The sequence below is a fragment of the Phascolarctos cinereus genome, unplaced genomic scaffold (assembly GCF_003287225.1).
Source record: "Phascolarctos cinereus isolate Bilbo 61053 unplaced genomic scaffold, phaCin_HiC Scaffold_2;HRSCAF=192, whole genome shotgun sequence".
NCBI lineage: Eukaryota > Metazoa > Chordata > Mammalia > Diprotodontia > Phascolarctidae > Phascolarctos > Phascolarctos cinereus.
In genome coordinates, this window is record NW_027555625.1 from 25,174,113 (window position 1) to 25,200,635 (window position 26,523).

The 26,523-nt window shown below is 43.8% G+C and overlaps 2 protein-coding genes across 6 annotated transcripts in view; one reads left to right on the forward strand and one right to left on the reverse strand.

Annotated features, from left to right (window-relative positions):
* Nucleotides 1-26,167, forward strand: part of PANK2 (pantothenate kinase 2) — a 72,209-nt gene extending 46,042 nt beyond the window's left edge. The window contains exons 6-7 of one of the 3 annotated variants that reach the window (XR_013484423.1): nucleotides 11,442-11,597; nucleotides 16,673-26,167. Coding sequence is in view for 1 of the 3 variants with exons in the window: in XM_078149268.1 (XP_078005394.1) it covers nucleotides 11,442-11,477 (36 nt within the window). In the remaining 2 variants the exon portion in view is untranslated. Of the gene's footprint in view, nucleotides 1-11,441 lie in introns of all 3 variants that reach the window. The other 2 variants (XR_013484424.1, XM_078149268.1) reach the window with 2 other exon arrangements.
* RNF24 (ring finger protein 24) overlaps nucleotides 523-26,523 on the reverse strand; it is a 94,273-nt gene continuing 68,272 nt past the window's right edge. For 2 of the 3 annotated variants that reach the window (XM_021001039.2, XM_021001040.2), the window contains exons 3-6: nucleotides 24,052-24,094; nucleotides 21,462-21,503; nucleotides 9,206-9,285; nucleotides 523-7,776 (exon numbers count right to left, since the gene is read on the reverse strand). In XM_021001039.2, coding sequence (XP_020856698.1) covers nucleotides 7,638-7,776; nucleotides 9,206-9,285; nucleotides 21,462-21,503; nucleotides 24,052-24,094 — 304 coding nt within the window. In that variant the 3' untranslated portion in view covers nucleotides 523-7,637. Of the gene's footprint in view, nucleotides 7,777-9,205; nucleotides 9,286-21,461; nucleotides 21,504-24,051; nucleotides 24,095-24,224; nucleotides 24,309-26,523 lie in introns of those variants that run through there. The other variant, XM_078149271.1, reaches the window with a different exon arrangement.

A 26,523-nucleotide genomic window follows, 5' to 3' on the forward strand; every position in this document is an offset into this window, starting at 1 on the left:
CTAGCTGCCCCCCAGCTGTGGCTCTCTTGAGCTCACTACTGGCATCGCCCATGGTATGCTGGGAAATCCCAGTAGCCATGCACTGATAGTCAAGAGGCAAGGATGAGAATCATGTGAAATGAGAGAAATAAACACTAATCAGCTCTTTCCAAAGAAACGTCTGCCTTCCCATGTGGCATATTTTAAGCTTTCCTAGCCTGTGAGGCACAATTGCTCCATGACAACAGATCGCTTTTCCTCACCTTCACAATGAAAGCAGCATCTCGTATTTCTTCTGCCTCCTCCATGGTGTCTGATGCAGTATGTGGGACGTTCACAGCAAAGGGCTCAGCCAATGTCATCGGTCAGTTAATCTTCCAGAATGAGCTATTTCTTCACTGGGAAACGCCCACACTTAATGATATATTTTGTTTTTTCACAGATGCCCCAACCAGCTGAAAGGCTTTTTGTTCAAATGGGAGCTTGGTTGGGTGACCCCAATAAGATCACCACAAAAAGAAAGAATGTTACTCTGACAATATGTATTTTCAAAATCTGCTTTTATTTACATTTCAAGTCAATCACATGCAAACTTTATTTTTTAAAACAAGAATGTGATTAGCAAAAGATGCATTAGAATTTTAAAATAGCAATTAAATATACAAAAATATAGCTTACAAAAACAGCGAATGTTTTAAAAAATATTCTGCTGCAGAATTTTTAGTGTACAAATATGTCTATGAAACCAGAGGCTCAGAGTTTCATAAACTTTTTCAGGAGTTACACGATATCTACTTAAATAACCCATGGGCAACACTGCACAAAGATTACCTCTGGGATCTGTCATAAGACACAAACCCAGTGACTAGAAACACTCCCTTTCACAGGAATGGGAGGATCTGTTGATTCTTTCATTGGAGACAGTCACTGTCTATTCATTCTTTAATAGTAGATGTCTTGCCTTGCAACTATTCTGTTAAAGGAGAACGGTATTCCAGCCATCCCAAGGGTTAAGAAACGATCAGCAGGGATCTTAGGAAAGCTTGCCTGAGGAGCAGTATCTTGGCATACTTTGTTCAGGCTGACTTGGGGCCTAAGCCCTGTCCCCAGCTAACATGATGGCACTGATTCTGGGGACCAGGTGCTGGTATCAGGATTTGGGCAGCCTTAGTGCAGTTAGAAACGAGTTCTATTGACATCTGTAGGGATTAGGTTCTAGGAGAAATCTGTTCCAGCATCAAGAGTTCATACCTCACAGTGAGGGTAAGGGTACACAGTTCAGATTTTGGAATCCTTGGCCACTCACACAAAATGTAGTCTGGCAAATGAAGACAGCAGACACTTAACTAATGCTGATTAGAACTACTTTTCTCTACAAACACAGATCCTAAATCTGAACTTCAAAATACTTAGTTTTCAAGATATTTTTACATACTATAAAATGGGAGTAAGCATCTGAATTCCGCTTTCCTGCCCCACTCTGCAATCTGTCCTAATCTTTGAGATTCTTATCTTCATTTATTAAAAACACAGCAATTTACTTATCCAGAGAGCCAGACAGCAACCAGAGGCAAAGTTCAATGCAATCAAGTGCACAACACTCTTCCTTTTCTTCAACAATCCCATGCAGTTTGGGTGAAGAAATGTTTAAAGTCAGGCTGTGGATCTGAGAGAGATGGATGAATGGCGAAAGTCCGATGAGATCTGAAAAGTGCTTCTAGTTAGGATTGCTTTTTCTTTCAAGTTTCAGTTTCAAGGCTCAGGAGTCAAGTGTTTTGGGTCCAGGGTTAGGACAGCCCAAGTTTACTGGCAGGCCACGGGGAACCACATGCCTTGTGGTCCAGGCCAGGAGTGAGAAGAGACAAGGGGGGAAATGGTGCATGGCTCTGGATCATGTTCTGTTGTGCAATTTGTAGATGAGCAGAGAGGCAGCCTGACCAAGTGGGACATGCACTGGACTTGGTGGTAGAGGAGATCTGGATTCATATTCTAAGTCCAGAATTACTAGCCATGTGATGCAAGACAAGTGACAAGTTCTCTGGCTTTCAGTCTTAGCTGTAAAACAGGGATCGTATACTTGTGATGCCTCCTACACAGTTACTGTGAAGAAAGGGCTTTTCAAACCTTCAGCCTGCCTTACTGGAGTGGGGGACTGGAGATGTGGCCTGAGTTCACTGGATAGGCTCACTTACTGACCCTACCAGAGAATACCCCATGGGAGGATGATACACTAACCCTCATGACTCTACATATAGATTTAGGCCCCTTGGGTTACAGAGGAGCACACTGAAGTCTGGAGACAAGAAGGGACTTGCCCATGGTCACACCAGTAGCAAGTCAGGATTTGAACCTGGCTCTTTTGGTTCCAAATTCAGTGCTCTTTCTGTTTTAACATAATTCCTCCCCCAACCAATGAACAACTATGGAAGTAAAAATGGATAACTATGACAACGTTCCCATGACCTCAAAAAACATACAACCACATCTGCATCAAGTGATACATCAGTGATCCCCACAATTCACAACAGAAAGCCCTCCTTTCCCGACCAGGGTAAGCCATGTTTGGCTTAGTGAAGACTATACTCCCAGCAGTTTGTTTCAAAATAGGATAAAAGGATGTGTAGGGAAGGAATTACGTTAAAAAAAAATCATTCTTGTTTTCTCCTCAAAACAACACAGGGAAAAAGGAAAATAAATGAATTAATATGGTACACATAATAATATACATGGCATGCATATATATAGCTAATTCCAAGTATGGTTACAAGCCAGTTTAGCTGCCACTAGGACCCTGGGCCTTTTCAGCTCACCAGCTGGAAAACAAATGCAGGTCAGCCCTCCATGTACAAGGATGGGGGAGGGGTGGGGAGGGAGGTAAGGAGAGGAGATCTTCTAGGCAGTCTAATAAGCCGCTTGTGGCCCCTTTCCTTTTCATCCACCTCCCGTCACATCTGGAGTCTTCATCTTTATTAGGGAACTGCTGAGGATAAGGGAAACGTTTCAATGAGCTTTAACAATCAATGGAAAAGACCTGGCTAAACCAAGGGAAGTTAAGAACATTGATTGTACTGCCACTCCCATGTATTTGGCTCAGGCTACCATGAATGCTCTGACAAGGTCTAGATCTGATCACTATTCAGTTGGGCACTTAAAAGGTCAAATCAAGGGCATTTATGGCAAGGGTGAGGGAGGGAATGGAAAGTTTCTAATTTGTACAGAAACAAAGAATTCCATTATGTTGCAACCAAGCCAGTGATATGCCTTACTGGAAAGGAATGTGTTTCAAAAAATGTTAACTCCATTTGTTCCGTGATTCTGGAATCAGTATTTCCAGATGAACTGACTACGACCAATGGAAGGGCTGAGGGCTCCCCTCACCAGTCAGCCAACCCCAGGGATGAGCTCTGGGGACCTATCACTCTGTTGGGGTGATGTGTGAAGATGCACCGATGAGCTCACCGAGGGGGGACACCCTTGTCCCCCGCTCCAGCTGTGGGCAGTGGTGCATCTGAGGTAGTCATGAACACTACAGGACAAGAAAGCAATGGATGGGCGAGCCATGTGAAGTAGGGAGAGGCTTTAGCCCAGGAAGATCAGAGTATAGGCTGAGGTCTCTGTTCCTAATGGGAAGGTACAGGGGCCACTGGTTCCTGGGCAGCACTCTGAGGGACCATCAAAGCCTGAAGGGAATCCAGTGCCCCAGGGAAGTCTCACTACTCCAGTGAGGTCCATGCTGTAACTGAAGGGGTGCTGGCCTGAAAAGCATTTCCCTGTTGGTCATGGACTGGCCTAATCATGTTGTTAGTGTGTCATGATGCAGTAATAGGCATCATGATAAGTAATAACATTACCACTGCCAAGTGATACGGGCTAGTTCTAGGTATGAGGGATTCAGCAAACAGTGAAAAAAATACACGCACAACTAGCTTCATGTTCAAGATCTGATCTACAGATGTTGTCTCCATTGTTAGACTGTAAGCTCTCTGAGGGCAGGGATCATCTACCTTACTTTTGCATTTGTATCCCAGCACCTAGTACAATGGGCACAGAGTAGGAGGTGCTGAATACTTTTTCATTTGTTCATTTATTCATTGTCCCTAAATACCTCCTAGCAGGTATCCTGTCTATCTTCAACACAGCTGAGGAAGTAAAAAACGCAACAGGCTCTGCGATGGGACAGAACAACTGAATTCCTCCCTAACAGGAAACCAAGCAGCTCAGAAAGCCAGGAAGGCCTGTGCTGCCTCCTGGCCTGGAATCAAAGCACCCTGGTTTCCGTATCCTATCCCTGAACCCCAATGAATACAACAGTTTCCAGTTCAGCAGCTGGAGAAGGTGAATCAGTGGCCAGCAGAGTGTTTCTCTGATGACCCGAGAGCCTGCTGGCATAGTCCAACTTTTTAGCTTCCTTTCTTCACAAAAATCATTGATCAGTAAGTAGGCAAAGGTCCCCAGGCATCTAAACAAACAGCTAAGATCCCCCTGGCTCTTCACCAAGGGACATTAAGAGATAAGATGGTACCAGTGACTTTACCAGGGCTTTCGGCTTGATGAAAGGATCAAAGGGATTTCTTCCTCATTCCTTCTTGCTCTATCTTGGATTTAATACTGGTGTTTTGGCCAGAATTCAAGGAGTACACAAACACAGCCCATTTAGTACTTATATCAGTGCAGAACTAGTCCGAGAAAGAGCAGAGATTCCAACTGGTGAAGGTCTTTAAGCAAGGACCTGTTGGCTTGGCTGAGAGGATCTCGTCAGTCCCTCCCAGCACCAAGACTCTCTGGAATCTATACCTCTATTATCTCCTGGGTCAGGGTCGCTAGAGTCATAAGGCTTAAGAGACGGAGAGATGTGATTGGCTTTTGGCACGGTATCCTTATACTACATTAGAGGAGCTCATGACGAAGCAGAACCAAGGGTAGAGATTTCTGTAATCCACAACTCCATTCTATCAATTGACTTCCTTCTTAAGCTCAGTCCATACTGCATGTTAACAAGTGTCAAGATGGATTTGTGGGGACAGCTTCAATTTTCTGCTTAGACATTAACCACATGTCCATACTGTAGACATGAGATGGACATCCGTAATGACTGTACCAAGTTTCTGATCTGCAAATACTAAGACATTTTGGTTCTACTGCTTTGGTCTTCAGTAGACTGGAGTTCAGTTGGGATTACAGGGTAAATATCTGAACAAGCTTGCAGCTGAAAACCATATTTAAGATATTGAACTAAAATGTTTTGCCCTTAAAAAATAAAGTCACTTGCTGAGGTCCCCTACCCAAAGAAGCAGGGAAGTCAGCATGCCCCAAAGGATGCAATTCCATAGACAGCTGGGGTAGAAGAAAACTGCTCTGGAGGGGAAGGAGAAGCACAAGCTAAAAAGCTTCCCCAGTCTCCAGACTTCCGACTTCTATTCAGATTGTAGCCCAACATGGAAGAAACGGCGGTTGTTCCAAAGCTGTTCCACGTTCCTGGAAAATTCTAGGATCTGGCTGTAAACAATACAACTAAGTTGTAAAGATCCAGAGACAAGCCAAATCTTCTCTCTTGACGTTGGTCGCTAAAAATATTTCACTGTAAACCTGTTTCATCAAAGCTCAGGCATATCTACTGGTTTCCTGACATTTAACAACTGCCACAAATACAGAAAAAGGAAAGACGTTTTAAGTCAGAGGGAAGGTAGGAGTGCTTGTAACTGGTATCCTTTCTATTAGTGGCTGAGGAAACAAGCATGGAGTTGAACAGGTTAAAACTCTATTATAAAAATAGTCTTCACTTCCACTACCTTGTTAAGGAAACAGTACAGCCTGCAGAGAACACACAGGTCATACATAGGAAACAGTCCATCATGGCTCACCAGAGCAGCAGTTTCCAAAGTGAACTTAACCTTCAGTGTTCTTTCGAACTGATAATAATTTGCCTTCTCTAACCTCTTAACCCTTGAATCAACCGAATGCTCCTTTTTTAAAATTTCTAATGGACGGTGGGGATGAGGGTGCGAAGTTTGAAGCACTTGAAGATGAAATCTCTTCCTTTTGGTTCAATCTTGCACCTGCCATGTTCCAAAGAGAAAAGTCCCTACCACCCACAGGTGTGGGACATCTTAAAGGCATAGCAGCCTATGTGGACATAATGAGGGCTGTAAAGAAATTATGCCAAGCAGGTAGGATGGACTGTGGAAAGTAGCTAACCAGACCATCTGCTTCTTTATAAGAGTTAATTTACAAAATATTCTGGTATCCTCAAAGATCAGATACTTTTGAGTCACTTCTATAAAAATTTGTGAGTGCCAAGGAGAAAAAAAGCCATCTAAATTCTTCTGTAAATATGCTTTAAACCAATGAAGTGTTCCAGATCCAAGTACAAAGCTAAACACACAACCAATGGGTCCTTAACCCTGTGCTGCTGAAGACAATATTTATAAGTTCAAATATTTTTGAAAATACTGAGTGCTCTCTCCGTGGGATGTTTGAAGTACAGTGCCTTGGAACTAACCTGAAACTCAACAACAGGTGTTTCATTCTAACAAGAACAAGAGATGGAGAGAGGAGAGCAAGAAGCAAAAGGCAGAACTGGGGTTGGATTGACAGGTTTTTTGGAGAACAGAAGAAAGGAAAAGGTTGTGGGAGCAACATTCTTCACTTTGTCAAGTTCAGCCTGGCCTTGGGTATGTGGTCTTTTTAAGGGTGCTGATTTTCAGGGGAGTTTGTGTCCAGTCTGACTACACAGTCAGTATATCCATTGGTGGCCCAGTCTGTGAACACTGTGTGATTGTGGACTCACTCTGAGTCATCCGGGGTGACGATGACCCAGTCCAGAAGCTCCCCGTCCCCGTGGGTCTTCTGGCTGCCCCCATCACTTGTGGAGAAGTTTGGTTACTCAGTTCTGGCAGGCTGAAGTCCTGATAAGAACACGATCGTTTCTGCCCAGACCAGATCTTTATCTGTGTCATATCATTTGATGCCTGGAGGTTGAACAGAAGCGAAAATCCAGGGTGAAGCGCTATGGAACAGAGTCACAGATTCCTTTGGCCTTTGCTCACTCTTGCATATGCCATGTTTCCAGGTGAAAACGTGCCGTGCCCACTGGGTGTGAGGCCCACAGCTGCTCAGGATTTTTCATGAGAACCACAGGATTCTAAGAAAGCCTCCCTCAAGGGACAGAATGTCAGTGAGCCTTGAGCGGGCACTGCTGGCCTCACCAACCACTGGTCCATCATGAGGTAACTGCTGGCTGACTTGGCTCGGGGACGACAGGAAGCGTTCTGTTGCTGCAAAGTTCCATGCATGGTCTGCACATGTCTTTACCTGGCAGTCCACTTCTTTCTATCACACTTACTGTCACCCATTCTTGCTTAGCAAAGACAAACTCTACTTGGACACAAGTGCTTGGGCTGCACATACGGTGACAAAGCTCACAGGGGATCCTCCTGCAGCCAGTGCTTCCCGACACCCACGTCTGCAGGCTTAGGCGCCGGATGGTCGCAGAGGGTTCTGGTGGTGACAAGATCCAAACATTTGGGCTCCGAGCTTGTCAGGAGACATGGGGATCACTGGTGCATCACTGCAGGAAATGGCCAATTCAGAGACTTGAAATTCTCTGCCTGGGGTTCATTTCGATATCGTGTGTGCAAGGGTCCGTTTCATGGGAAGAGCTATACTATGTTCTCTGCTCCAGGGAGGGGCCCCTGTGGGGGACCATGGTCCTGCTTACTGTGCAGTTGGGCCAACTGTAGAACAGGCATGTTGCAGAGGGGGCACACTTTTCGAACTTCCAGCCACTTAATGAGGCACCTGGAAAGTGAAAGACAAAGGAGGAAGGGAGTCATCAGTGTCCTGTGCTGTATGTAGCAATCCCTTCATTATGCCAAGGAGCTCACTGCCCATTTCTGGTTTTTCTTTTTTTTTCCTTTTTTTTTTTTTGTGCGGCAGTTGGGGTTAAGTGACTTGCCCAGAGTCACACAGCTAGTAAGTATCAAGTGTCTGAGGCCGGATTTGAACTCAGGTCTTCCTGACTCCAAGGCCTGAGCTCTATCCATTGCGCCACCAAGCTGCCCCTCACTGCCCATTTCTGCAGGGTGTCTTTTCCTTTATGTGCAGGTAACACCCTTCAAAATCCACATACATTTATTACTTACAGTATTCACACTGAAGAGAATAATGAACAATGTGTGAGTCTTGGCTTATTGGAATTTGATAGGTAACAGCCGAACCTCGACAAGGCTGAAGAAACTGTGCTTGTCCCTTCTGAAGGATTTCTCAGGGCTTCAGTTTGGGGTCAAGGCAGGTCCCTACATTCTATGTGACTCCCCTAGTGACAGGCCCTGGGCTGCTACATTACACAGACAGTAAGTAAGCCCCTGAGATTTCACCTTCCCTGGACCTCTTCTAGTGAAAGTCTATATTCTGTTGGTGGTATTCTTTGTCACTCAATATTACTTAAAGGAATATGTAGTCTCAGAAGGTGAGAAAGTAGGAGAATTAACTCTTCTTATAGAAAAATAGAGCAAATTTGGTTTTACTAGGGCTAATACAAGGGACCTCAGGAAGATGCTTCCAGGAAAGAAAGGAGGACAACAAGAAAATGATTATATCTTGCCAAGCAAAACTCCAGATTCTGATTTAAAATCATACTGTGTAGCACACTCTGACTATAAGATTATTTTAGGAGATATGACCTCAAAATAGAAAGCTCCAGTGACATGGTTTTCTGCTGGGCTGGCTTCAACCAGGGCAGAGGTATACAAGTGGCTAGATTGACTACCTGCTCCTGGAGAATGGCCAATACATGTTTTCTTTCCACTCTCATACTATAAGCTAGACTTTGTACCCTAATTGGGAAGATTACTATCAACTGGGAACCTTTGCTTTCCAAGTGCGGGAAATAGTCAATGAAGACAAAAGTCTTGTCACTAGAGGCCAGACTGAGTGAGCTAGTCAATCTGGGTTATCTTCCTGCTTCCAAATGCCCACATTGTTCTCCATTAAGATGGTTCTAATAGTAAATGAGTTTGCTGGGATTTAAGACACACAGCTCAAATTAAAAGGGGGAAACCAAGGTAATGTGTTTGATCCTGGTCAATGCCTTTAGTGTAGAGGGGATACATAGAAGCATTTGAACCTATTCCATACAGGACCTTAATTTCAAATTGAACAACAGTATATCCTGTCACCAGTGAAAGCCAGTAAATATACCGTAACATTGAAATACCTCCATACTTACTTCCTGTGGAAGGCATGCTTACATGGACAGATCCCCAGTTCATCTTTGGGCTTGAAATCTTCCAAACAAACTGCACAGATCTGAAAGAAACACTCCCGAGTGAGAGGAAGCTATTGCTAGAAACACTCTAGCACGTGAACAGCCAAGCCCAGGCCAGGGGTTATGTGATACCCTCCAGGGCCTCACACCTGTTGGGCCCATTGCATCTCCCTCAGATGTGACTGTCTCTCAAACAGGACAGTAGCTTTGGAAAAACAAAACACAAAACACCAGATACCACAAGTCAGTGAATACCCCAGGTGATAGCTCAGAGCCGGATTCTTTGATATATCTGGCCTGCTCCTGCATATCTAGGCTGTTCATATACCACAGTTTAACTACAGGTAGACCCTGAAACAAGGCGTGTAGCTCATCTCGGTTCCTGAGAATGTTCTTCTGTGGCCATTTGCTAAGCACTTTACAAATATCTAATTTGATTCTCACAACAGTCCTGTGAGGTAGGTGCTCTTACCTGAGGCAGATTAACTAGTGTCTAAAGCCAGATCTGAACTCGTCTTCCTGCCTTCAGGCCCAGCTAATTTATACAGTCTTTGATTCAGAGCCATTGTGATTAAGAAAGTTCTGAAAACATGACTGAAACACTAGGCAGCATTCTCCACCACGTTTGTGGCATTCTCTTGGGCTAACCTTGAGGGTCAGGCTGTCTTAGGCCTGGCTCTGGCTCCCGGCGAAGCCACCTTCTTATGCTTACCTTTCCTCACCAGGAGCACTCAGGGGACTAAGAGATGGTGTGACATAAACACAGTGAAGAGAAAAGCTCAGTGTGTGAATCTGACCACCACGATCCCCCTCCTCAGTCCCCTTAGTTCAGCTGCTTGCTCTGCTGGGGAAGGCAGCCAAGAATCCCCGGCAGAGAACTTCTAAATTTATACGCCAAGTTTCCACTGCAGATCATCCGAGAGCTTCGCGTGGAAGGGCTCATCAGCAGGCCACTGGCACCTCCTCTGTGCAGCGGGCACTGGGGATGCACGGAGGGCGGCCCAGCCAAGGCTGTAGGAGCACATGCTATTTTTAAGGCAGCATGTGAGGTTTTCCAAGTTCACGGGAAAAGGCTGCTCACGCACAAGGGACGTGGACTCGGTCTCTCCTTTCTGCTAGTCCTGCTGTGATATGGAAACTCTAAAAACAAGGCATCGGCCTGTAGTAAAATGCTATTTATAACCACTGGCGACTCTCGGTTTGGCATCACCCTAGGGCTGTCAGCACCTATTTTCATCTGACATTAAAAAAAACAACGTATCTGAAAAAGTTACTGAATGAATGCTCAGGAAAGCATCCCATGAAGTGAGGCCTGGCTGAGGTGAAAAGGGGAGGTTTCCACAGCCATGTGTGTTTCAGGAAGAGGCAGCATCCTGGGTTGCGGCCCGTGGGTGGATGAGTCTCCTCTCTGTGGGTCAGTACTGGCCCCAAAGCTGACTGCGAGGCCAGGGAAGGACCTCTAAAAACAGCTTTCCCATGCAAGGGTCAGGTCTCAGCCACACATGCTGCTGCTGCTTCATGCCGGGGCCTTTTTCAGAGTAAGTGAGGCCTTTGGGTTTTGGAGAAACCCTAACCATTCTCCCTTCTGAAGGCCTTGGGTCTTAAAGCCTACAGCCCCAGAGCGATGTAGTTATCAGTACCTCTTCCATGTCGATAATGTGAGCCACTCCTTATACACTTTGAAACATATTAGGAAGTGTAAATACTCGGATATACCTTCAAAGCATGAGGCAGCTGACTTCAGAGTCAGAGGACCTGGGTCCAAATCCTCCCTCTGCCTCTTATGACCTGTGTGACCTTGGACAAGTCATTTACCTTCCCCAAGCCTCAGTTTCTCTAGGAGTATTGGATTAGATGGTTCCTGAGTCCCTTCCAATTCTGGAACTATGCTCATATGAAACTGGGTGGAGGGGGAGGATATGAATTCAAGGCGAGGAACCAGATCAAAGATCTCCAGCTTCTCATCGAAGCATCCACTCGATGGCTTCTCCAAACCCTGATCAGACCAGCAACAAGTCTGCTTCCAAAGAGGATGTCAAGTTTCCGGGGGTAAAAGCATCAATGTTGGTGAACTTTGGATTTTCTTCTTCTTCTTTGGGGATACTCTGGCTCACCTTAGTCCTGATTTAGAGTAATACCCTTTCCAACTAAAAAGAAAGGGAAAGAAACTGTTTCTAATCCTGTGTTATATTTACAGGGCACGGGGACTGCGCCTATGTCATCACTGGTCTAGAAAGCTCTTGGAGAGCCCCGCAGCTCAGAGGCCTCAGTGGTGAAGAGACCTTCACAGACTCACAGCCAGGACGGGTCAGAGGCAGGGCTTAAACTTTTCCAGGCTGCCTCTGTTGTACATGTACGTACATATGTGTCTGTATGTATGTGTATGTGGGACTACTGACATACAGACTAATCCTATTATTTGTTAGCTTTGTTATTTCCTGTAAGAAAATATTACTTCAGGGGCAGCTGGGTGGTGCAGTGGATAGAGCACCGGCCCTGGAGTCAGGAGGACCCGAGTTCCAATCTGGCCTCAGACCAAAGACTCGACACTCACTAGCTGTGTGACCCTGGGCAAGTCACTTAACCCAAATTGCCTCACAAAAAAAAAAAAGAAAGAAAAAGAAAAAACCAAAATATGACTTCAGATGGATCAGTCAAATGACCTTCATTTTGCTGACCAGGATGCTAAGGGGTGGGAAGGTTCAGAGACCTTCCCCAAACATTGGAATGACTCCATCCTTACTCTAAGCAGGCCAAGAAGGACTTCTGGTTCTTCATCTAGTCCTCTGTCCCTAAAATCCAACTCTCCCAAACACAGACAGACATTCTCTAGGGATACTTCCATCCTCGGATCCTCCTGCTGGGATGTCAGCCCCAGGGATCACCATTCTTAGATCTAACACGTGGGTAGTTTCCTCCTGATCTTAGAGCACGTGCAACTTCCATCTTTTAGGACTCGTTTCAGACACACGGCTGCCGAGGTGACAGGAGCTGGAAGAGGCCAGCTAAGGGAACTGAGGCACAGAGGGGAAGAGTCAGTGCCAGAGGCACGTGCTCAGACTCCAGGTCCAGGCCACACTCAACTGTATCACTAGCTCCAAGGTTTAAATGAAAATATTTATTAATTCACTCAGTTTGTATTCCCAAACTGATCTTCCCCTTGAAAAACTTAAACAACTTCTGATCAGCAATGCTTCCTCTAGTAACTCTCAAAGTGACAAAACATGTTAGACAATGTTCACACTCCCAACACAAATAAACCCCAACAGGCTTATGAACATACAGGTCAAGATTTGTGATTCAACACATAGACAATGCTGAGGGGTCACTGCTGCTTCCGATATAAATGCATTCTTAACAAAACAAGTCTTTTCCAATGAGCACTGACAAGATGACTGTGCGTGAAAGTCAGCGCCGCGCAGTGTCCACCACATACGATAGGTTTCCAATGATGGCCCAGTCTTCCTTATTCCGAATCTTGGGCATAGCTATTGGTTCCACCCTTCTGCTGGCCTAGAGAGCTCAACTCAAATACCCCTGAAGACCTCCAGCATGTCTGGCCCCTCACGGACGGTACGGCATTAGGCCGCCAGCATGGCTGGGCTTGAACTCAGGTCTTCCTGGCTTTGAGGCCAGCTCCTCTTCCACGGCATGCTGCCCTCCTACTGACCACTCTCATTTACATGGTTCTTTAGAGTTTACGCAATGCTGCCTCATGTGAACCCCAGGCAAACTGGACTGCTTGCAATCTCTCACACGCTATCCAGCATCTCCCATTTTTGTGCCTGAATGAGGATTTGAACCTAGGTCTTCCTGGCTTCGAGGATCTCTTCCCTGTGGCAGGCTGGGAGTAAATTTCAGAGTTGAAAAGGACCTTGGCAGCCGGGTCTAAGCCAGACATGAAGGAATCCCCACTATATCATACATGACAAGTGGTCCTCCAGCTTGAAGACCTTCAGGCCTGGTGGGACAGCTCAATGCAATATGGACAGTTTTCATAGTTACAAGTTTCTTCTGACATCAAGCTGAAACGTACCCCTGTGCAACCTCTACCATTCCTTCTGGTTCTGCCGGATACAAAAAAGTCCAAAAACATTCCCTGCCCTCAAGGAGCTCATGATCCAATGATGGAGATAACATGCAAACACATACAGATCAAGGTATATACAAGATAAATAGGAAATAATTAACGGAAGGAAGGGAGAACCTTCTTGTAGAAGGGGGGATTTTAGTTGGAAGCCAAGAGGTCAGTAGTTGGAGTAGAGAAGGGAGAGCGTCCCAGGTCTGGGGGATAGACAGAAAATGCCCAGGGTGAGAGATGGAGGGTGTTGTCTGTGGAAGAGCCAAGAGGCCTCTGTCACTGGACCAAAGCATATGTGTTAGGGAGGAAGGTGTAAGAAGACTGGCAAGGTAGGAGGGGGACTGGATTAAACACCAAAGTTTTAAACACCAAACACAGTATTTTGTGTTTGATTCTGGTGGCCACAGGGAGCTACTGGAATTGACTGGGGGGAGAGGAAGGGTGTGTGACCCGATGAGACCTACACTTTAGAAAAAACACTTTGGCTGCTGAATGGTGGAAGAACTGAAGTGAGGGAGAGACTTGAAGCTGGCAGACCGAGCATTAGACTATTGTAAGAGTCTAGGCATGAGGTGCTGAGGGTGGAGGCAGCGTAAGAGGACAGAAGGAATCATATTTGAGAGATGTTGAACAGGTGAAATCAACAAGCCTTGGCAACAGCTTGGAGGAGTCTGGGATGACTCCCAGATTGTGAGCCTGAGGCAGTGGGAGGATGGTAGTGCCTTCCACACTCATAGGGAAGGTAGGAGGGGGAGAGATGAGCGAGAAAGATAGTGATGTCTCCTTTGGACACGTAGAGAGATGCCTACAGGTCATTCAGCTGAGACATCTGAAAGGCAGTTGGGGATGGGAGGGTGAAGGCAGATCTGATTTCTCCTCAACGCTATGGGCTTTCCAATGTGTGGAGCAGCTCTCCTGTTCCCCCCCCCCCCCGAGACACTTTATTTCAGGCTGATAGGCTCAGGCCCTTCAACCAGCCTTCACAGGGTGGACTCAGGTTCTCTCCCTATACTGGTGCTCTTTGGATACCCTCCAGCTCTTCGATAATCTTCAAGGGAGGCCCCCTGAACTGAACACCACCCTCCAGATGAGGTCTGATAAGACACTGGGATGGTCACCTGCCTCTTCCTGGAAGCCCTGCCTCTCTTAATTCAGACCAAGATCGAATATGCTTTCTTGGCCACCATACTGCCTTACTGACACCTATGGACCTTGTAGTCCACTAAAAAAACTCTAGATCTTTTTCAGAATTCTTAACTCACCATGTCTCCCATCTTATGGTTATGAAGTTGATTTTTTGTGCCCAAGTATAAAACTTGACATCTAACCCCACTGAATTTCATTTTCTCGCATTCACCTTAATGCTTTAGTTTGTCAGAATGCACTGTATTAGTTCTCCCTTCCAGCTCTGTGTCATCTGCCAATGTGAGAAACACAGCATCCGTGCCTTTATTCAAGTCACTGATGATAGTATTAAACTGCACAGGGCCAGCACAGGTCCCTGAATTACTCCCTTGGAGACTTCCTGTCAAGGGGTCATCAAACCATTAACAGGTACTCTAGAGTCTGGCCAACCAACCCGTTTTGAATCCATCTGACTGTATTGTCATCTTGAATCCATATTTTTCCATCTTCTTCAAAAGAAAAGCATAAGATACTTTATCCAAATTTTTGCTGCATTCCACTCTTTTTTTTTTTAAAGGCAATTGGGGTTAAGTGACTTGCCCAGGGTCACACAGCTAGTAAGTGTCAAGTGTTTGGTCTGAGGCCACATTTGAACTCAGAGCCTCCTGACTTCAGGGCCGGTGCTCTATCCACTGCGCCACCTAGCTGCCCCCATCTCATCTGATTAAGCTTAGTAATTCTGTCAAAAAAAGAAATGAGGTTAGTCTGTCATGAACTCTTCTTGATGAAGCCAAGCTGGGCTTTGCAATCACTACTTCCGTTTCTGGGTGTTCACCAACCATCTCTTTGTTGAACTGCTTAAAAGCAATCAGTAGCAAAAATTAGTGAAAAAATTAAAACGTGAGTATAGATGAACATAGATGTGAGTATAGATGAAAACCCAGAAAAACCCCAGGTAGCTCTATCCACTGCATTCGAAACAGACTGTCCTTGTCTAACCACTTGATCTAAGTCCTTGAGCCAAAGAGAGGAAAGGCTGGCTATACTCTGCCCTGGGGCTAAAGTCACCCGATGATTCTCAGACTCAGACATTACAGAACTGTGGTTCAACTGCTTACTGGTTTCAGTATCAGTATTAAAACGACATTCAATGTTTAACCATCTTGCTTCGTTGGTAAGCATTTAATCAGCCACAGGGTGCCAAGCACCGTTCAAGGCATTGTTTTGTTAAGCTACAGGAATGCACACAGGAAAACACTCTAGTACAAGACTCCTGCCACCAAGAAATCCAAAGAGAATGGAGCCAACGAAGGTCAAGAAGCTGCATAATGGTCTCTGGGAAAAGACTGCAAATAAAGCAAGGGTGGTTTTTCGCTGCTAAGACTTCAAGTTATGAGTCACAGATAGGTCAGCAGCATCAGTAGGGCAAAGGAAGGGGGGGGGGGATATTTGTCAGGCTGATCCCAACAGAAGGCAATGAAAGGTAGAGATCCTAAGCAGGAGCCGTGTCACAGCACTGGGCACTGTAAGAAACAAGCCTCTTTCTGTTCCTAGAGAACCTGAGATTCAACACTGTCATCGCCTGAGTCTGAAATCACAACTTATAACTCATGGTCTTACAGAGGGCTTTAATATCAGATGCAGGCTCTTGGGTTTGGAAAGGTTAAATTCCAGCAAAGATCAATGCAATGCTCAAACATAAGTCTGTTTTACCCAGCATTAGGTCTGAGGTACTGGGAAATAACTGCGTAAGAAGAGCTCTTTGATAAAGGAATCTGGGTAAAGGAAAAGGGAATTTCAGAGTTTACATGACTAGGTTTAGATTACTCAGGAAGACCTGGGTTCAAATCCTGCTTCTGACACCTACTGGGTATGTGATGCCAAGCAACTTAACCTCTCAGTGCCCCTGAAAACTCTCTAAAATTATAAATTGCAGAAGAATTGGCTATCTGTGCTAGGAGGGGAAGTTTCCCCCTCTGAGAACTTATAACAATGACATCACAGGGCTGACCCCACCCCAAATACCAAACCCCCAAACCCTATTAACTAAAAACATCTCGCAGATAATAACGCCCTTTGTAATAACAGATTTAAAATCCACGCCCCACTGTGAAATCCTAAAACTCACTCTCACGTCATCTGGCTAACTGCCCATTTTGGAAGCCGCATTATCAAATTAACTGTTTCTAAATGTTGTTTCCCTTCATCTTGTATTTCTTTAGGACCAAATAAGTCCCATAAAGATACGCCTGTCGTTGTGGGTAACACGGAGGAGAGGAACAACACAACAACCCTTACAAATAAGAAGTTATGGTCAGAGTTTTATAATAAACAGGCATCTTAAAAAACCCAACCCAACAAGTTGTGCTTTTGCCTAACTCCTCCCTCATGCCACACATCCAGGCAGATGCTGGATGTGGTTCTGAACTCCACAGCCTCTCTCCCATGCCCCCCTTGCTCGGGCCCTTGTTGCCCCTCTCCTGGACTATTAGAATTGGCTCCTTGGCTCCCCCGCTTCTCGTCTTCCCCCTTGTTAATCCTGCTTCCACATACCTGCCAGAGCAGCGGTCTAACACCGTCGCCGACCCTGCCCTAGGATGTGTCCCGGCGGCTCCTTGTTGCCCCTTAGAATAAGAATACCAACTCTACTTTGGCGCTGAAAGCCCTTCACAACTGGATGTGCAGGCCTGACTGTGCCTTAGTTGCCCTTCTTGCCCATCGGAGGCCAGCTAGCCTCCTGCACCTTCCACCTGACATTCCACCTCCTGTCTCATGCCTTTGACCAACTACCCCTTGGCCCAACATGCACTGCCCGCTCACTTCCGTTTCTCCTCCTCCAGGAGGCCTGCCTTGATCCTCCCAGGTGCTAGTGCCTCTCCATAAAAACGACCTCATGTTTACTCCACATGCACTTGCAGGCACGCTGGACACGTGGAAACTCCTGGAATATGGAGACCATTTGGACTCTGTTCACCCTCACTCCTTCCCAGGCCAGAATCTGACCTCTCTGGCCTTTCTGCACGCCACGCAGCAGGCTCTATCCTTTTTCCCTTCCTTTCTACTTCTTTCTGTGCTGTCTTCCCTATTATAATGGAAGCTTCTTGAGGGCAGGGCTTATTGTGCTTGCATTTTTGCACGTCTGACACTTGGCAGAGTGCCTGGCACACTTGCTAAAATGCATATTCATTTAGTCACTCATTCTGTGCAGTGCCTGACGCATAACTGGCCCTCAAGAAATAACCTTCAATTGCATTTTACAAAGTTAAACAGTTCAACTGAACACAGACTACAAGAGGTTGGACAGAACATGTAAATTCTTGGCACACATTTTAACAATTCAATTCAACAATCATTTATGGCATACCCATCATATGTGCCAGGTGCCAGGTATATCAAGACAAGCCACCATCCTCTAAGCTCCCACATTCTACAGGGTGGAAACAACACCCTGTACACAGCTAAGGTTATACGAGACACACTTAAGCCAGTCCAACAGATCTCTGACGTCTTTGATTCAGGATGAACCCTGTTATGGGACTCTTGTCCGTGTGCAGCCCACTGTTCACTGCAGATCATCCATCTAACTAGAAACCTCCCCTGCTTTCTCCTGACAACAGGAGGGCACTGGTGGAGCTTTCTGGCTATCCATTGGCTCCTCCTCCCTCTTGCAATGTGACCAGTCCAACTGCTCACTGTTCTTTGGAGTTTCTCACTGGTTCCTTCCATTGCCCTGTGCGGGATACTCACATTGGGTTTTTGGAGGTAGTGCGCACCATGTCCCACTGCTATATAAGTAATACCAGTAAAATGTCAGTGTTGAAAAGAAGGACCTTTGTTTTATGGGCAGCTTGGGGTCTGTAAAAGAGCTCGGCAATCTCCTAAAAGCAATCTAGCTGCTATCTTCTTCCTCTTCATTTCGCTGTCTATCAGTACGGTCTGTCCCACACAAACCCTATAGAGTGTCCAAATTTCTGCCGAAATCTGGGCAATAGACATTCTTCATCCTTTTTTTTTTCCTATTCTGTAGGGAGGGACAGGCCAAATTCTTTTGAGGGCTTACAGATCTCTTCTAAGAGGATCTGAAATGTCTGGGGGCCAAAATGCCATCTGCAAACACCCACACAATGATATCACTCAGGGCTCCTTGGAAGATCTAAAAACAGAAAAAGCCCTATTAAATGAGGTGAAGCATAAAACAGGGAGATGTGAGCTTACTGAAGGTATTCACCACCATTACGGAAGAGATCCAGGAGAGCACAGCAGCAAGACTGAGGCAGGGGTCCTTGTGGGGGATCAGGTCCTTAAGATATGAAACACATGCAGCATAAACAGAGTAATATCTGGAGTTGAGGGAGAATGCATGCCACTGGGAAATCAGAAAAGGTTTCCTGGAGGAGGTAGTATCGGAACTGTGCTTTGAAGAATGCTAATGAGTTACAGATTTAAAAAAATACCATGCTGGAATCTCCTAGCTTGTATGATTTCTGAGGTAGTACTGAGAAATTTAGGATCAACCTTGAGTAACAAGCAGAGATTTTCTAGCTAGTAAAAAAACTGGTTTGTTGAAAAGTAACCCCAGCTTATCCTGTACAACCAACAGTCTTTGATTATTACCTAGGCATGCTGTCATTCCATCAGGTGACACGGCCCTCCATGGAATGCCAGGTGACTGAAATCTGTTTATTCATTCCCTTTTCTTTCTTTTTTTTTTTTATATTATCAGTTCTGAATTCTCTCCTTTCTTCAGCTCCCACCCACCCATTAAAAAGGCAAGAAATATGATACCTATTACACATAGGAAGTCATGCAAAACCTATTTCTACATTAGCTGTGCTGCAGAAGAAAAAAACAAGAAAAACAAAGTAAAAGAAAACATGCTTCAGTCTGCACCCAGAATTCGTCAGTTCCTTTTCTGGAAGTGGATAGTATTTTTCATCCTGGGTCGTTTGGAACTGTTATGGATCACTGTATAGATCACAGTAGCTAAGTCATTCACAGCTGATCATCACATAACATTGCTGTTACTGTGTACAATGTTCTGGTTCTTCTCAATCCGCTTTTCATCAGCTCGTACAAGTCTTCCCAGGTTTTTCTGAGAGCATCCTGCTTGTCATTTCTTATAGTACAACGATATTCCAACTCAATCATATGCCACAACTTGTTCAGCTATTCCCCAACTGACAGGTGTCCCTTCAATTTCCAATTCTTTGCCACCACAAAAAGGAGCTATTATAAATATTTTGTACATATATGTCTTTTTCCTTTTCCTTTGATCTCTTTGGGATACAGACTGACTAGGTATTGCTGGATCAAAAGATATGCCCAATTTGATTGCCCTTTGAGCATAGTTCCAAATTGTTCTCCAGATTGGTTGGATTAGTTCACTAATCTACCAACCGTGCATTAGTGCCCCAGTTTTCTCACATCCCCTCCAACATTGGTCATTTCTCTTTTTTGTCATGTTAGCTAATCTGATAGGTGTGAGGTAGTACCTCAGAGTTGTTTTAATTTGCATTTCTCTAATCAGTAATGATTTAGAGCATTTTTTCATATGACAATTGATAGCTTGGATTTCTTCTTTTGAAGACGCCTATTTGTATCCTTTGACCATTTGTTAATTGGAGAATTTATCCTTCTTTTTCCCATTGGCTCTTTTCTTCTTATTAATCTCTCTTTCATTCTCTTTCCCTTTAGTTACTTTCTTATCCATCTTGCTTCCAAACCAATAACATCTGATTATGAAATAATGAGAAAATAGCAAGACATGTAAAGTAGAAAAAGTTCGAAATTCACCTCTGATTCATGTCAATTAGTGTGATGAGAAAAACATATCAAATGCTTTAGCATAGAGCCTGGCACACAGTAGGCACTTAATAAATGCTGACTGATTGAAATGCTTTCTCTAGTGCTATACACCTAAGGGATTCTCTGTTAATATAAAATGATTTATCTCAAAGGAGTATACAGTGGCTTTCAGATTATAAGCTCACCAGTCTAGTGACCACCTTTGTTAATTTTAAGAATTGTGGAAATGAGGCTTTTAAAATCAGTTTGTTTATCCAAATATGCTGTATTACAAACAATGGGCAGTAGATCAGAGTTCTGGGAAAATAACAATAGCAACTATAATGATGATGATGATTATAGGTCACATTTATGTAGCATCTTAAGGTTTGCAAATTAACTTTCCAAATATTATTTCACTGGATCCTTACAATGATCCTGAGAGGGACGTACTATGATCATCCCATTTTGTAGATGTTGAAACTGAGGCCAAGAGATGTTAAGTGATTTGCCTAGCTAGCGTCTGAGGGTAGACACTCTGGTCTAACTCAGGGCATCCTGACAGGGTACTGTGCTACCTGGCTGCCTAATTTCCTGTTATGAGAGAAATAAGTTATGCTCTATAGTGTTTATTCAGGGAAGAAAACTACTATTTTGTTTTTTAAAAGATCTCTGATATGACATGCATGGAGAAAATCCTCAGCTGTTACACGTCTTGTGGGGAACAAATCAGCCAGACTTCACAACATGCTTTAGTCGAGTGTATTATTACATTATCTATCGACTGACCAAGGATTTAAAGGAGATGTAGAATACAGGCGTGACAAGAATTCCTGAGTGTATTTAGTGGTGGGAGGGTAATGCTAATAAAGTGAGCATGAGCATTCCCTTGTGGGCCAGCTAACTTCTCTCTGTTCCGTGGCCACCAAATCCATCCCTTTGCTCTGGTCCTCCCCCAACATTTGTCTTTGCTCATAAGCAACCGCAGGTAAAACTGCATAAAGGAATCACTACCAAGCCATCACAAGTGGGAAGGCAGATTTGAGTTCAGCCCTGGCTGACAGTGAAGGTACTGGCCTCCAAGTTACCTCCCCCAAACTGTCGAATGCTTTCTTAGAGGCAAGTCAGGGGACCCAGCGGTATGAAGCCCATTAAGGACTGCCATTCATGCTGCCAGAACAAGAGTGCTCATAGTTAATTAACTGCCACATAAGATTCACTACTCACCTCATGCAAATTCAGTTCTTTAACTTTTTCTTTTAATATAACCTGAAAAACAAAAGCCTAAGTTTTTATGCTGATCTGTTTGTGTTCTCAGACTTCGTTGTTATTCTGTTTATAAGACTGTAATAGCTTTTCTTCTGCACAGGTACATCATTCCCCTGGAAGTTTAACTTTTATCAGAATTTTTTGTTTCAAATGAATTCACATAGCATTTTTTCTTTTTTTTTTTCACAGAGCATTTTAATTAATTACTTTATGAATCACGTTCTGAGATCCTTTACCCACTCCCAAGACAATTTAATGCTGTTTGGTCAAACAAGTTAATCTAAATGTTTCTCCTAACTGGAGGATATAAAGAAGGGACAACAGTTAAAATGAATGTCAAAATGATGAGGTCCTTTCCAACTCTACGAAACCAAAAAAGAAAGGCAGAGTAGTTTTGGGAAGGGCATCTTTTGGGGATAAAACTGGTTTTATGTTGTAGGAATTACATTTCAATTTAAAACAAAAAAGCAAGGAAATCACGTTTGAGAATAAGAATTCTCAAACTGAGGTAGATCTCTTCCCTGGTCCCACCAAAGAAGCAAAGTGACTTTTATGGTAAGTCACATTAAAAAAATGATAATCACATCCTGCCATCCTCTGCCTTGGGAATGTGCTCATGTTCTAACACTCTGTTACTAATCTCACCCCCTCAAAGCTAAGTTTACTTTCCCCTCTGGAGGCACTTTTGCTTTCTGAACGAACACAGGCCAGTTTCACTTTCTAGTGGAGCAGGCCCATACGTGGCTGGTGTGTGGATGTTCCACCTTTACAGGAGAAGGGGGCAAACAGAACATAATATTTGGGTTGTATGACTTGATAAAGTTGAAGGGCCACCAGTGCTAAGTAAAACAGCTCAGTTACTGAAGTCTCTCTTAATGTTTCTTTCACTTGCCTGCTTCTTAAACTGCTCATTTATAACACAAGAAATGTTGTGAACTTTAAACTGTTATTTTTGAAGAACCCTTAAGAATGGTTAAGGGGGGGGGCAGCTAGGTGGTGCAGTGGACAGAGCTCCGGCTTTGGAGTCAGGAGGACCTTAATTCAAATCCAACTTCAGACACTTGACCCTTACTAGCTGTGTGTAAGCAGGTCACTTAGCCCCAACTGCTTCATCAAAAAAGCAACAAACAAACAAACAAACAAACAAACAAACAAACTAACCAAAAAAATGTAAAAAAAAAAAGAATGGTTGATGGGATAAAAGACTGTTGCTAACAGGTAAAAGTACTTTTTGGGCTTTCTTGGCCAAATTTGGCAATCACCATTAACATAGAAAATGGAGAACTATTGGATTTATTGGGGCGTGGGGCTCATTTGGACAGGTCATCACTAACACTTCTCTGTTTGGCTCTCTGCTAGGTCACTTCACTGGCAAGTGATGCATAAACTGATAGATGGGTGTGGAATCTGAGAAGATAGTAATTCCTACCATGAGATGCTACATTGAAATCAAAGCCAAAATGAAGGTTTTACTGAATGGATACTAGCAAAATTGCCATTTAAAAGTCTAGGGCGTTTTAACTCTAGAAAGAGAAGCTTCTAGCGTGATTATGATCAATGCAAACCACAGAGTCCATATTAAATAGCTTCAGCTCTCATCCTTTGCCCTGCTTTCCTTAATGAGATGCCTAACAACTCTTTATGGCACTGATATCTACACACAAAATCAGAAAATGTGCCACTTAGAAATCCAGTTGAATGCTACTCAATTCACTCTTGGATGACAGAAACTTAAAGCAGTATGCACAGCATTTATATGCTTCCTTGCAAATAACTTCAAAAGGATTTAAAGGCAGACGCTGATACATATGCATTAGATTTGGGAGTGATCATAAAACAGGAAGATTATGAAGAAGCAGTTTACTTCATTCAAGGATAGTTGAATGCTGTAACACATGAAATTGTAGTTGCCTTTATATATCATTCAATAAAAATATTTTCAGGTTCATCTAAAATGCACCTATATGAATTTAACAACTTTTAGTAGGTAGTTTCTTGGTTTCTTCATACTTTCTTCAGCTCGTGCTTTTAGCCCAAACTTTCCACATTTAACTATGCTCATTACAGATATACATCTGTTTGAAATGCATAATTTTATTGCCAAATTCAAATTTATGGAACATCTACAAATGGCAATAGTAAAAAATTAAATGCAGGAACAATAGATTCCTTACCTTTAACAGAAAAGAAAGCTCACTCCAACTGGCCCAACAATTTTTTTTATCCCAAGCTGTGGTAAATTTCCTGTCACATCACTATGTTGCCTCAAAGTTCTAAGTAAAAAGGCCTGGCTTGGATATATTTATTCATAACTTTAAAACTTCAATGCTAAAATAAATAAAAGTAATCAATTGACAGGCTTTATGAGGCGATTACTCCCTGGCAGGCCTTGGCCTCAGCTTTGAGCAGCAGCAGAACAAAGCCCAGTGACTTTCTACATTTTCAGTGAAAACCCAGCACAGCCCCAAGCCGCAGCTGAGAGTACCGGCTCTCCTTTTTTAGGAAGAAACCAAATGAAAGAAAAGACAGACTACTTTTATTGTCCTACCTGTTTGTAGGCATAAAATTCTTTGTGGGCCTGGTGTCTCAGCCTAAAAGAAAAGAACAGGAAGAAGGTAAGATTCCCCATGTCTTAAAATCACAAAAAACAAACCACACACTGCTAAATGCAGGGGAGACAAATATACAAAGCAAGCTAGTCCCTGCTCTCAAGAAGCTCACCCTCTCACTGGGGAAGACACACAAATAAGGACTTTCAGCTTCAGGGCCTGCGGAAAGGCTTGGGGGCCCTTCGGGTGCATGAGCAAGGGTCAGATGGCAGCGCAGACTAGAAGGTCCAGAGGACCTTTGGACAGACTGGCAGACAAGGCAGACAGTAGGGCCTGGTAGTCCTCTATCTCCAGTAATGACTCCCAGCTCCTCCAAGCAGTGTGGGCAAGCCAGGCCTCTCCTCCAGGGTGCTAGGATGGGGTCTGGGCAAAAGGAAGGCGAAGAGGAAGAGCGTGCCCACTGGTGGTTCTTCCTACACAACAGAAAAAAAAATTGGGACTGTTCCTTGTAACAGAGATGTAATTGTCAGTGGCTCACTACCTCTGACTGTCATTCAAGGCTTTGTATAACCTGATTCCACCCTGCCTTACTTCATATTACCCCCACAATCCAGCCAAGAGGGACAGTTCTTCGCCCACAGAACGCGCACTACATTCATTTTCTGTACCTCGGATTGCCCTGTCGTTGATTACAAACCTAGCTAAAAGCATCCCCAGTCCAAAAGCCTTCCCTGATTGATGTCGCCCAGCTCACTGCTCCTTTACACAGAATGAGTGTTCAAGAGACTCCAGTTTTTGGCTCTGATGTGCTGCAAACACTCGTTGTTTTGTGACTCTGCTCTTCACGCCAATCTGACTGCACAGGCACAATGCAGAACTTTTCTGTGGCCCTTGGCAGTTTTCCAAAACCGTAAGATACATACTAGATTCCTGAAATTCCATGCACGGGGAGCCGAGTCCCAAACACACAAACCTCTTAGTTTACCAAGAGAGCGCGCTGGAGAAGTCAGGCTCCTGGCTGAGAAGCCTCTTCAGCAGAGCTCTAGTTACAACTTGGGTGTGGTGGGAAGAACAGAAGGCCTGAGCTCTGCTCCTTATGAGTCATGTGACCCTTTGAACCTCAGTTTCCTTAGGGAGTGTAACACTTGTATTATTGGACAATCTTAATATTGCATAAATGTGAATCATCATCATTTTTATTAGTCGTGTGACCTGAGGCAAATGACTTCCCCTCTATGGATCTCAGTTTCCTCATCTGCAAAATGAAGCAGTTGAACTAAATGGTCTCTTAAGATTCCTTCTAGCAGCAACATCCAATGAATCTCTAGAGGCACTATTGAAAGAAATTGTTCTATAAGGCAAAGACTCATTTTGTAATTCAAATAAGCACTCTTTAACGGGCCTGTTTGGTTTGCATTTCTGTAGACTGACTTTCTTTAGGGTAAAGATATATCTGTATTACTGTGACTTACTGTGTTTAGCACCTAGCACTCTTCATTTGAAATACATCAGCCTCTCACCTCCATAAGTATACTAGGAAATGCTTAAGAGTTGAAGAGGATTAAATTCACTTAATAAGTTAAGAATCAAAAGTGATGAATAAATTTCAATTAGACTTACAATTTTTAGTACACAATGTTTTTTTTCTGGTGAAAATGGTGAACAGACTGATAAATTCCCAAATTCTGAATTTAGCTTTTACCCTAAATACATTTTATTCTAAGTACAGTTTGTACTTCATGGTTAATGACAAGCCAAATATATGTAAATTTCACGTGTAAGCTTTTAGCTAAAATTGAACTTTCTGCACAATGTGCTACTAAGTTTTCTAAAAAAAAAAAAGGGAAAAAAAGGTGGCAGTTAAGTGGTGCAGTGGATAGAGCTCTGGCCCTGGAGTCAGGAGGACCTGAGTTCAAATCCAACTTCAGACACTTGACACTTACTAGCTGTGTGACTGGACAAGTCACTTAACCCCAATGCCTGGCCAAAAAAAAAAAAAGAAAAAGAAGAAGAAAAGGATAAGAATAACATTTCATTTTTTAAAAGTCTGCAGACTGCTAAGATTTATCTCAGGAATTAAGTTAATAAGTTATAAAAGTGAAAAAAGAAGAAAAACTTTTGATAGATTGAATCCCCCTTCTATAATCATTAAACTGATGGCAAGAACCACAATCTGAGAATGCAGACTCTCTAATCACTTGAATCTCAATGAACCTATTGATGGCAGCTTCCTTGAGGGGGATCTGTTCACATCTGTCTTTTAAAAAAGTGATATCTCTATGAAAGAAAGCTGCTGAATGGATGAACTGTAGTCTTTACTAACATTACACTTTTTCTCTTCTAAATCTAGATCTCTCAGGGTTGTAAAATCTTGAAAATACACTAATCATGGGGCTCATAGATTTAGATCTGGAAGAGACTTCAGAAACAAGCCAGGCCAACCCATTTTACAGATGAAGATATTAGGCCCA